Source organism: Marmota flaviventris, chromosome 1, assembly GCF_047511675.1.
Source record: "Marmota flaviventris isolate mMarFla1 chromosome 1, mMarFla1.hap1, whole genome shotgun sequence".
Lineage (NCBI taxonomy): Eukaryota > Metazoa > Chordata > Mammalia > Rodentia > Sciuridae > Marmota > Marmota flaviventris.
The window spans coordinates 6,604,471-6,617,043 of record NC_092498.1 but is presented as its reverse complement, the minus strand read 5'-3'; the positions used below and the strand labels follow the sequence as shown (position 1 = coordinate 6,617,043).

The 12,573-nt window shown below is 44.0% G+C and overlaps 1 protein-coding gene across 2 annotated transcripts; it reads right to left on the bottom strand.

The window, feature by feature from the left end:
- Positions 1 to 1,391: 1,391 nt before the first annotated feature.
- LOC114099133 (GTPase IMAP family member 5-like) lies at positions 1,392 to 7,984 on the bottom strand. Of its 2 annotated transcripts, none has more exons than XM_027943363.2 (4): positions 7,809 to 7,984; positions 6,107 to 6,199; positions 3,771 to 3,819; positions 1,392 to 3,227 (listed from the first exon to the last, which is right to left on the bottom strand). In XM_027943363.2, exons 2-4 carry the CDS (start codon positions 6,149 to 6,151, stop codon positions 2,389 to 2,391), a joined length of 933 nt encoding a protein of 310 aa, XP_027799164.2. In that variant the 5' UTR covers positions 6,152 to 6,199; positions 7,809 to 7,984; the 3' UTR covers positions 1,392 to 2,388. The 2 variants fall into 2 exon arrangements, with proteins under 2 accessions (XP_027799164.2, XP_027799163.2); XM_027943362.3 differs by having other exon boundaries at positions 1,392 to 3,230; positions 7,809 to 7,983.
- Between the last annotated feature and the right edge of the window lie 4,589 nt (positions 7,985 to 12,573).

The following is a 12,573-nucleotide window of genomic DNA, read 5'->3' as shown; positions in this document are numbered from 1 at the left end:
GAGCAGGAAGACACTGGGGTGCAATACAAGCAGAAGGTGGAATTCAGTGGAAACAGGGAAACCCATGAAACCGTGTGGTCGGATATATAAGATGAGGACAGGGATTATATTTAGAGGAAAGGTTTCCCTAGAGGCAGTCAGGACCTGGGCTGTACCACTAGCAACAGGGATAGAGAGCAGGAGGTATGGGAGACACTGAGGGTGGGGTCAATGCAAGATGGTCACTGACAGCATTAGGGGAGGAACCAGGATCTGTCTTGGCAACCCCTGAAATGCAGCTCCATCTGCAGCAGTGCCCTTTGGAGTAACAACGGGTTGAGGAGAAGAAGGTGAAGACTTTGGATCTGGATATGCTGACCTTGAAGCCCTCTGAGGGCTTTGGTCCAATAGACAATGGATGGTCTCATCCTCCCTCCAGGGAAGGCAGTCTGGTTCCAAGAAAGTATCAGAGAGTGGGGCTTCAGGAGGTTGGCCCCTCCATGTGTGTGGGTGGCTCATTCCCAGGCTTCCCAGTCAAGACTCCGCCCACCACTTTCCCCTGAGCAGTGTTGCCTGGTCCCCAGCTGACATGCCCCTTGTGAACTTCCAGGGGACCAGACTGAGCATTAACCCAGGGCATCTACAGGAGGAGTGAGGCTTTCCCTCGCCCTTCCTCCCACAGGAATGTTTGCTACACAGATTCCTTGGAGCATGCAGATGTGAGCTCTGTTGTCTCAGATTTCCCTCTGACTGGTGAAGAATCACAGAGGAGCACTGCCTAGAAATAGTATTTCCTCTGCTCCCATTTGTCAAAATAATCCAACTAGAAGTATTTTGCTAATTTCCTAATTCTAAGAACAAGAAAAAACAAACCTTTTCATTTACTCTGGATGCCACTTCCTCAAAGGAAGCAAGAGAACAGGGAAATTCTGACAGATTTCAAGGATAAAAAAGGAATGTGGAGGACTCTTCATCAGTCCAAATGCTTTTAAGTGCAGGTGAAAAAAGACCTGAAACCCAAATAGCTTGCCCTATTAGGAAATGTGTTGGTTAACATAACTGGAAAAGCAGAGATAGAGTAGGGTTCCAGGGTGGAGGACCCGGGGTCTGGGTTTTATTCCATCTCTCTGTTCTACTTGGAAGCATTGTCTTCAAGTCTGAGTTAGTAGCAAGATGGCTATTGCAGTGCCAGGACCACAACCAGACCCAACTAGGTCAAAAGGAAGAAGAGAGGCTGGTTCTTGCTATAGTTCTCCCCTGGGAAGGAAAAACCTCTTACTCCACCTACCAAGACTTTTACTCACTTCTCATTGGTTGGCATGGTGTCTCATGAGCATTTCTGAACCAATCATTGTCAAAGAGAATGGCACTGTATGTACCTATGTGTATGTATCTATGTATTTAGTTGATGATAGTTTTTAAAAACATTTTCCACATTTTATTGTTATATTATAGTTGTACATATTGAGGGGATTTGTTGTTACATATTCATATTGCACACAATATATCAACACTCAAAAAATAAATATCTGCCTAAATTTTTAAAAAAACAGGACTCATGATGAAAACTACAAAACACTGGTGAAAGAAAGAGAGGAGATATTTCATAGATTGAAAGAATCTACTGGTTAAAGGTGTTGACTCTTGTCAAATTGATATAAAAATTTGGTAAACAATTATTATCAAAATCCTAGCAAAAATTTTATAAATAAGAATTACTTGGGAATTTATATGGAAACACACACAAAAAAAAATTATTCCTTAAAATCCCCAGCATTTTCCCCCTTCTTCCCTTCCTCCTATCTCTAGGTCCCTTTCCTCTACTGATCTCCCCTTGATTTTTAGGACATCCATCCCTAACCTTTCTTTTTCTCTTTCCTCTCTAATTTCCACATATGAGAGAAAATAAATGACCCTTGACCTTCTGAGTTTGACCTGTTATAGATGGTTTCTAGTTACATCTATTTTCCTACAAGTGCCATCATTTCGTTTTTCTTTATGGTGGAATAAAACTCTTTTATGTGCATATACCATATTTTATTTACCCACTCATCCATTGATGGATACCTAACTAGGCAGTTTCCATAGTTTTGCTATTGTGACTTGTGCTGCTATAAACATAGGTATGCATGTGTCATTGTAGTAAGATGACTTTAATTCTTCAGGATAAATACCAACGACCTGCAGGATAAACACCATAGGACCACCTGGATTGTATTTAGACAAAACATCCCTGGAACTGAGGACGGAGCTCTGAACCCAACCGGAAGTCTGTTAAGAAAGAAGGGGAAACGCAGCTGCCTAGACCTGCAGCCCTCGACAGACCAGGGGGGCCTCTTTCTGATGGAGGATACTTAGAGCAGTGGATGCGGTAATTGATATATTTTGAAATCCCTAAAACACAAAGCATCAGACCTGATAATATATGATCAGCGCAATAACAGTAAGAATTAAGCTGCACCAAATAATAATGGCACAAATTTCAAAAAAAGTGCACTTTTCGGCTCTGCGGGTCGCCTTGACCTTGCAGTTCCTCTCCTCCTTCCTCAGCTCCTGCTTCTGCCTGTCCACCTGCGCCCTCACCTCGGCCACGTAGTGCGCATAGGCTTCCGGGCCGCCGGCGCCCCCGCCTGGCTGCAGCCGCGGCCCGGGGAGGAAGAGGTGGTCGCCCTGGTAGGAGCGCTCGCGCTCCAGCTGCTCCACCACCGCCATGAGCTCGGCCAGCTGCGCGCGCTGCTGCTCGCCCGCCGCGCGGTTGTTGAAGGCGCAGTACCTCCGGCCGCACTCCGCCAGCAGCCGGCGCAGGCCGAGGTTGTCCGTGTTGACCACGTAATGGTCCAGGGACTCGTCGCCCAAGTCTTCCCGGTGGGTGAAGAGCACGATCGTGTGCCTCATGGCCTGGGTCCCAAACACCTCCTTCACCCTCCTCACTGCCACCGCGTCCTGGGCCGTGAAGCGCCCCAGCTGGGTGACCAGGAGCAGCACGTGGGGCCCTGGGGCAGACAGCAGGTAGCAGTCCGCGATGTCCTTGTACATCTCCTGCTTGTGGGCCTCTGCCTCAAAGATGGAGGGCGTGTCGACCACCAGGATGTCCCTCCCATTCCACGTGCCCCTCTCCCCCTGGCAGGCCCTGGTCACCGACTGGGCGGCCAGCCTGGACTCAAAGGCTGGCCGGCAGAGGATGCTGTTTCCTGTGGCGCTTTTCCCGCTGCCTGTTCTGCCCACCAGGAGGATCCTCAGCAGCCGTGCTTCTGGGAGGAAGCCATCACGAAAAGTTAATATGTAAGAAATACTTTGTCAAGAGGAGGAGGAAAACCAGAAGGGCAAGACCCAGAGGAACGCTCACCCTAGGCCAATTAGGGGGCCATCTGCTCCATCACCTCACACCCACGTGTAGTGAAAAAAAAGGAGACTGGCACAAAAATCGTGGAATCAGTTAACCGAGCTGGTCGGAGTCCCAGACATTATTTCTTTGGGAACTGCTACATTTTGCCACCCTTTCCAGGGCCTTCCCTGTGCTCAGGCCTGAGGCCCCCAGACTCTCTCAGGAGGCCCTGAGCTATTCATCCTTCACTTCTGCTCCTCCCCTCCCTGCCTGGGCTCTGTTTTACAAGAGGCAGGGGAAGCTTGCCCTTGCTAAGGAGAGTATGCAAGCTAATAACCTAATAGTTCAATTCCCTGGGAAAGGCCTTTGCTCCTGTTGGGGTGAACACAGTCTTGTGCCTGGGGAGGCTGGCCCCCAGCTCTATTGAGAAAAGCTCCACCCCGAGCTCCTCCTGCTGCCTCCTTACCTGTGGGGGAGGCACCTTCTCTGTCCTTCCAGAGCCCTTCTGCTTTTTCCTAGAGAGGAAAACAGACAAGGATGGCTCATGCTGGAGTTGGATGTAACATCTGACAGAAAACATCACATTTTATTGATGAGGACATGGAGGCAAAAAAACAAAATCAAAACTTGCTGAGGTCACACACTATTTAACAGATGCTCTGACACTAAAACCTGCTGGCCCCAACAGGCAAGCACAGGCATGTCCTCTTCCTGTGGCCCATCTTTAGTGAGAGTGGCCAAAAAAAAAAAAAAAAAAAAAAGACCAAACAGAGGACCAAACAAGTCAGTCAGGTGTTTACTACTGAGCATGCAGCTGTCTGGGGGCCTGGTCTGCCTTTAGGGTCTCAGTGCTGCCACCCAAACTGAAGTTTGTCTGGCTGTTGTCCCCACTCAAGAAACTCATAAAAACAATTCTTTTCTGTTTCCATGGTGATGTAGCACTTAGGGTGACTGCTTCCCTGATTTGCCCAGGACTCAGCAGAGTCCTCATCAAAGGTCTCTTTGTGCTGAAACTGGGGAAATTCCAGGCAAACCGGGAGGAGTTGTCCATCCAAGAAGTGGAGACTGTGGGGGTCCAAGTTGGGGGGAGGAATGGGGGGCATGTTTAGCATCTGAGGGAAAAGCTGGTGTATCAGCTCAGATCAGTACTCCTGCCCTCAGCACAGTCTTGGACCAGCAGCTGCCTCAGAGGTGTCTCTCCTCAAGCCCCCTCGCCTTCTTCACGGTCCCTCAGACCCTTTCTCTTGATGCTTCCTCTCCCACCCCCATCTCCTACTCCTGCACTCAGGAGGTCCATCCAGGCTGCATGGAAGAATGAGTTCTGGGTTCACTGCACAACCTACCAAAGTGCTCTCAGGACCTTGTTGATGCAAAACTTTCAGGTGTTTCCTTGTAACAGGTTTAAGAAGTTATTGCTCAAAATGAGCACCTAATTGCAGAATCTCAGGCTCTGTCGTGGGTCAATTGGGGAAAAAAAAAAAAAAAGACTTTTTGGAATAAATGAGTTTTCCTGGAGCTCTATGGGATCACACCATAGAAGATCCCATCGAGCCCCTCTACATAAGAAATTATTCAGCGATCACCTTGACAGGAAACAAAAATTAGTAAATCAATTTGGAATCATTTTAACTTAAATACTGAATGTCAAAATTTAGCTTCTATCAGACAATTCCCTCGCAACTTCTTTGTAACTCCTCTGAGGATAGAGAGTAGAGAAATGATAGCAACTTTCTGCCCTTGGCCTCTCTGTTCTTCACTTAGTCCCGTGGAAACTCCCAGTTGGGATACACAATTCAGGTCTGAGTTACCCAAGCTGAGGAGCCACAGTCTGATCACATGACTCAGGCCTGCTCTGACATCCAAGCATGTGCCAGCCTTTTGCGTGGAGTGTTTTCTGTCCCCTGCAGTCCAGGAGACTTTGAAACTGAGCGTGAAGGTCATTCTGTGTTAGTTTGGCCCAGGCTGTGGCACAGGTGATCTAGTCAGTCATGAATGTAGGTGTTGCTGTGAGGGTGTTGTACAGGTGTGACATTCAGCCTCCAGGACAGGGTAGAAAACTTAGTTGGGAAACTGAGGTTTCCCAGGGAAGGAACTCTGTATCCAGACTGCAGTGCCAGTTCCTGCCTGGGTCCAGCCTGCCAGCCTACCTACAGCCTTAGACTTTGCCAACCCCCACAGTCACAGGAGCCAGTTCCTGGAACTAAATCTCTGAATACATGTATCTTGTTGGTTCTGTTTCCCTGGAGAAGCTGAAGGATCATCAAAGCTAAATCTCTCTGGAAGCCCAGAGACAGAGCAAACCTGAACACAATTCTCAGCTTCGCTGGTTCTTTTTGAGGACAGGAAAGGGTAATGTATTGTGAAGATGCAACTTCAGTGGGGGAGGGCAAGCAAAGAAAACAGTACTTTATAGGTGTCAGCTCATCTGCAATGCTGATGGTATGAAATCAAGACACCGCCCCACCACCACGCTGCCCCTGGATCCCCTTGAAGATGGTCTCCAGGGGAGCAGTCAGGCAGGCTCCAGAGCATCAGAGGAAAGAGAAGACCATGTGGAGTAGGCTGCAGAAAGGGGGTGGAGGAAGGTTGGGGCTGAGAGTCCTAAACTCAGGAAGTTCTAAGGGACCTTGGTCTTGGGCTCTTCTCCACCCCTAACTGGGAAAACCAAGACTTCCCAGACTGCAGACAACAGGACTCCAAAGAGTGACAGTAGATTCTTCACTGTGGTTCCCAGGCTCAAGGAGGGGTAGCCCTGTGCCCACTGCTCCTGGGTCCCTCTGGGTGTCAAGCAGAGCTACTTACATAATTCACATGACATGTTTGGTCAAGTGACTGGTAGCAGGCCATTTCCTCCAAAGGTGAGAAACTTCTATCACTGCTCTCCCAGAATCCAGCCTGTGCAGAAAGAGAAGTAAAAACAGGTGTAAAGACGTCCAAGTTTTTCTCCTTTCCTCATTTGTTTGTTTGTTTTTAAGGCTTCCCCCCGCCCATCACAGTGTTGCTTCTGGGGTCGGAACTGCCACACCTCCAGCCAATGTGACTGTCACCATTTCCTCACTGCACCCTTCCCCAACTATGTCCCCTACAGAGAATCGTGCCCAGGACACTGCCAGCCTGGATATCCCTATCGCCCACAGCAGCATTCTTGGCCAGGCATCAGCCTGTTCACTCATTTTCTCCTCAGTCCTTTGATTCATTCATTTGAAACTGTTGTTCTTAAACACCGCTCCTGAGCAGACATTTCTTGCCCTGGAAGGATGGTCAGATGGGTTTGAAGGACAGCTCCCACCCCAGTCTGGGATAGAATCCCCTGAGCTAGCTGGGGGGGAGGAAGATCCCTGGGCCCCTCAGGAAGCCGCGCCTCCTGCAGCTTCTCCAGTGCCCAGGCCTGGAAGAACCTGGGTGGGGATGGACATGGTGGGGATCGCCTTTGGGGGGAAAGGTGACATGGTCTTAAACTGGTGGATTGGATCTTACTCTTACTTTTCAAAAGTAATAATAATAATACTCTCCCCCACTGCCCTCACTGGAGTTTCCTGAAGACCAACAGCACCCTGGTTAGGGAAACACAGTGTGCAGACATGTGCAGGGATGAGTCAGGGCAACTCTCAGGAACAAAGCCCTTGCTGCTTGCAACTTCATCCTGAAGAGTTGTTTTAACTAATTACCATTTTTATTTATTTATTTTTGGTACCTGGGATTGCACTCAGGGTCACTCAACCACTGAGCTACACCTCTAGCCCAGCCCTATTTTGTATTTTATCTAGAGACAGGGTCTCACTGAGTTGCTTAGCACCTCACTTTTGCTGAGGCTGGCAGGGAATTCACCATCCTCCCGCCTCAGCCTCCAGAAGTGCTGGGATTACAGGCGTGCACCATGGTGCCTGGCAAATTGTATTTTTTATCAGAAAATAAAGCAAATGCTTCATGTGAGCAGGTCACTTGAATCATACTCTTAAAATGTTTCTCCCTCTTTAGAATGGAAATTATTTCTATGTATTTATCAATAACAAGAAAAATAATTAGAAAGAAGTAAGATTACAATCAAAAGATAAATTTCCAGCCTGTTCTTCAAAGACTGAAAAAGATATGTGTGGGCAGGTCGGATGAGGGGTCAATTCTTCCCTCACCCACACATGCACCTAGATAGGGCCTCAGCAGCCACCGTGTGCACACATAAAAATGCTTTTGCACAAGAAGTAAGTTCATTAGTATTAAAATAGCACCACTGTCTGAGCTCACTCCCTTCAAAATTTTAGGTTCTGAAAAATATAACCTCAGTAATATTTGCAGCTTTCACCTATTTGGGATACTGGGGTATATAATTCTTTTTTTTTAAGCATGTATAATTCCTGATCCTTATTTGGAATAAAGAAAAGATTTAGAAAGATCAAGTGCCTTGTCCAGGTTGGCACGTATTGTTACTGGTAGGATGAAGGGAGAGAAAGAGAGGGGACACAGCAGGTGGGGTGGGCGCTCAAGGAGATCAAAGCAAGCTCCTTACCTGGCCGATGTGACAAGTGCAGGTAGGGTCTTGCAAGGCCTGCAGAGTTCTTGGAGCAATCCCCTTCCTCTCCTAGGCAGCCTCTCTCATTGTTTTCTTGTCAATTCATAAAAACACAAGATCAGTAAGAGATGAAAACTGGCTCACAAAGTCTTACTACCAGAGAGAGAAGGATCGTGTTAAAAAAAAAAAAAGTGATATATGGGTGTGACCACTGGAAGACAGCACTTTTTTTAAAAAAAATAACAGTTTCATTTCCTTTCTCCACCACATCTCTGCAATGCTTTTCTTCAAAACAGGTTCTCTGCAGAATTAAGCTAGGAGACAATGTGCCTCTCCCAGGATTACCTTTTTTTTTTTTTTTTTTTTTTTTAAGTACTGGGGATTGAACTCAAGGCCTTGTGCATGCTAGGCAAGTGCTGTCCCACTGAGCTACATCCCCAGTCCTCAGTATTTTGAGACAGAGTGTCTCTGAGTTGTCCTGGCTGGCCCCAAACTTGCAATGCTTCCACCTTGGCCTGCTGAGTTTGTTTCTTACATGAAATTCTGGTTCGCAGAAAAGTTTCGACCCCAGGCAGCTCTTCAAGTAGCCTACATGAGGGTTAGACACTTAGCTTGAGACATTCTATGGCTCCCTCTTATTTCTCTGCCAAACGTCCTGCCCTCAGTTTACCCCCACTACAAGGCTCAGCGGAGTTCCCTGCCCAGGCAGACTTCATTTCCACAATCACCAGGGAGATAACCAGTCCCATCCATGATGTGCTAAGCAAAGTGACAGGCACCCAACCAGAGTGGCTGATACCACTGTCTTTGTACACTGTCTGCTGGGAGCTCTGTGTGTGGGCTGAGCTGAGGGACCTCTGGAGACTTTCTCAGGGGATTAGAGCAGAGCTTGACCAGTTAGATACCTGCATGTTTGAGTTCAGATTAATTTTTTCACAAACACACAAAAAAACTATAAGCAGGAAAATGGGATACACTTAACTCTTGGATCCCAGCTCAGTTCAGAGAGGAGGGCAGTTATAATGCAGATAACACACAAAACACATTTTGCAAAGAAAGCCAGGCTGGACTTCCTGGCCTTCCATATCAGATGGTTATTTAAACTTCTCAGACAACAGATATTTCACAGAATGAGCTGGATGCACACCCACCTGAGAGCAAAAAGAAAGTCAGGCATTTAACCTGCAGAAGATGTTATCTTCTTGCTATTTAAAATGCTCTTATATCTCATTTTTGCCAGGTAGTGGGGTGGGGGGAACAGAAGGCCAAAGATGATCTCTGCTAAAACAAAAACAATGATTTTGGTAGACATTTATTAGCTCTAGACAGGCTTGTCATAAATGATTTTATTCCTAAGGCCAACTCATTAGGCCTGCTTAGCATGTATTTTATGAATATTGATATACAAGAAGGGGACGTTGCTCAAAGGTGTCAAAACCACAGTGATTAAGTGATTAAGCCTCCATGGTGGAGGGAAATGTAGAGTTTTACCCACCTTATGAAATGTAGGCTAGTAATCCCGAGTCCAGAAAACAGGGATCTGGATCCACCACTTCCTGTGCAGTAGAGAAAATGCAAATTGACTGTGGAACAAAGAATCTGAATTCCACCTTCAGTCCTCGCCTACAATGCTCTCTGGGCTGAGATGGGATGGCCATCCATTTAGGTCAATTGAGTGCCTTTCTTCTAATCTGCTTTTCATAAGCTTAGTTGATTTTTTATATTTAGTTATTTATATTTTTCTTGTTGATTCGAGAAAGCCTTGTGCATTAAAGATACAAATTATCTATACCATTACACACATGTATACCCCTTCTCTGCATCTTTTCCTTTCCTTTTTCAGAGTTCCATGGCTATTTGGGGTTCTTCTTTTTCATTCGGTGTTAATTGGTGGAATTCTAATTCTGGCCATCAACTGGTCTTACAACAAAGGATAGTGTGATTGCTGGTGAAAGAACTGTCAGCAAAATAACCAAAGGGGTAAATTATCCTTTTCTCCTACAGCTACAGAGAAAAACAGCAAATATTATTCCTACGAGATCTGTGAAATATCTAGCATTCAAAAGTCAAAGCTCTGTCCTGTGAAAATAACTCTGCCTATCTAAAAGTCTATAGATTACGATTGTTTTGCACTTCATGATATGTTTTCTAATAATGAGACACAAATCTAACTCTGGTCATCCTTAGCAGGTCTAAATACTTATAAGATTTCTTGGACTCTTGAGACTTTAATATTATGATCTTATAATACTTACAAGATTTGCAGAGAGATTTGCTGCTATGTGCCTCTTCTTACCACAGACATACCTGTAAAAAATAATACAAAATAGTCAAAGGACTTGGTAATCTATTTAAGTTCATAATATACTAAGTAAAATAGAACGGTCAACTATTGTAAAATGTCTTTGCAAATACCGCCCCCTGCTGTTTTGCTCATAAATGTTATGTTTTTGTTTTTTCCCCCTCAGTCTGGAAATTTTAATACATGTTTTCTTTAGTGTTTCTGTTGTTCTTAGAAATCCCTCCTTTTCCACACCTTATTTAAAAAATATATTACTATGTCCAGACAAAAATCTATACATGAATGCTTATAGAAGCTTTATTCATTATTACAAAACCAACTGAAAGACCAAGGTGTCTTTGAATAGGTAAACAGAAAAGCTGTGGTCCATCCACACAACGGAACCATGTTCAATGCTACAAAGAAATGAGCTAATGAATCATGACAAACAGAGAGGAATTTAAATGCATATTGCTAAGTGAAAGACACTAATCCAAAAGGGCTCTGTTCTGTGTGATTCCAGTTTATGACGTTCTAGAGAAGGTGATGCTATGGAAATAGTAAAATAGTCAGTGATTGCCAAGGGTTCTGGGAAGGGAAGGAGAAATGAACAGATAGAGCAAAGGTCATTTTTAGGGCAGTGAAATTATTGGGGATGATATTGTAATGGTGGGTACTGTCACTATACATATGTCAGAACCCATAGAATGTACATTACCAACAGTGACCCCCCTAATGTCAACTATGGGCTCTGATTAGTGATAGGTCAATATTGGTTCATCAATTGCAACAATGTACCCTACGAATGCGAGACATTACTAATAGCAGATACTGAGGGGGCAGAGGCAAGGTGTGTATGGAAACTCTCTGAACTTTCCAAAGTTTTCTGTAAACCTAAAACTTAATAAAAATAGGCCTCTTGATTTTTTTTTAAGAGGTGGGTGAAAGGAGGTATGGAGAGTGAAAAGAGGTGGCTAAGGAAAGAGGAGGTGAGAAGAGAAGAGAGGATGAGAGAACTGGGAAAAGGAGAAGAGAAAAATATGAAAGGGAGGGAAAGAACAAGGGTAATTTGCATATGGTAAACTCCCTCCCCTTTAAGAACTCACAATTTGTTAGAGAGACAGCCAGGACAACTAAGGTGTCATCAAATAAAAATGGTATGAGTGCTGTGAAGATGTGAAGTAAGTCTTAGATCATTACAAGAGTCTTATTCTAATACAATGGCCCTTCCCAGGCTACCCTGAGTGACTTTTCTGGATCAGAGTGAAGGCTTCTGCTCCCTCAGGATTCACCTAGCACTGTTCTCCTTATCTGATTGCTTGGGTTTTTGCTCTGTTTTAAACCTGCGTCTGATTTCTCTTCATCTTTCTGTTGATTCATTAATACATACACATATACATAGATATGTATACAGAGAGTAGATAGAATACAGATATATGGTAAAATGTAGAGATATTTTACATACAAATATATTATGATTAATATATATACTAGCAGAGAAGTAGAACTATGATATTTAAAAGTCAAACTACTTGTGAGTAGGTAAAATATTATATAATGATACACTAATCAAAAATTTAGATTCCTATACCAATGGTTAAAAATTGTTTAAAGAGGTACAAATGATAACTCAATAGAGGAGAGAAAAATATAATCATAAAAAAATGTTCAACTAGGGGGCTGGGGTTGTAGTTCAGTGGTAGAGAGCCTGCCTAGCATGTGTGAGGCACTGGGTTCAATTCTCAGTGATATATATATATATATATATATATATATATACATATATATATATATATATATATATATATATATATAAAATAAAGGTCCATAAACATCTAAAAAATTGTTTTTAAAACAGTTTAATTAATGAAAAATAAGGCAGAAAAATGAAAAAAAAATAACAGAATAAATAAAAAACAGCTACTAGTTGGAGATTTTAATTTAGCCATATCAATAACTATGTTAAGTTTGAATGACCAAATATATCAGTAAAAAGCCAGAAATAGTCAAGGCCCATTTATATAAAGACTTCTAAAACCCATTTTGAAAATAAAGTCATAAATAGGTAAAAAATATGAGAATGCTAAAAATTATATACCATCGAACAATATCCAAAAGAAAACTGGAGTAGTTATAATAATATTAGAAAAAGAAACTTCAGAACAAGGACTATTTCAAGGATAGAAGGGAATATTGCTTAATGATAAAGATGCCAGTCCACCAAGGTGATTAACAATCCAGAATGTACAGGCCCTTAACAAAACAGCACATCAAGAAACACTGGAGGTCAGACAGATGGATATCTACAATTACAGAGGGGGTTTCAACCTTTCCCTGTCAGTCATGAATAGACAAGTAGGCAGAAAATCCTAAGCGCAAGGATGATTTGAACAGCACTATTAACCAGCACTATTCACTATTAGCCGACGGGAGTTTGTAGGACAGGCCAACCAACAGCAGTGGGACACATGTTCTCAAGTG

Coding starts and splice junctions, on each gene's coding strand:
- LOC114099133 (XM_027943362.3), bottom strand. CDS start 6,151: ATGGCCTGCTACCAGTCACTTGACCAAACATGTCATGTGAATTAT. Junction 3,820..6,106: donor AAACATGTCATGTGAATTAT/GTAAGTAGCTCT, acceptor TTTCCTCTCTAG/GAAAAAGCAGAAGGGCTCTG. Junction 3,231..3,770: donor AGAAGGTGCCTCCCCCACAG/GTAAGGAGGCAG, acceptor GCTTCCTCCCAG/AAGCACGGCTGCTGAGGATC.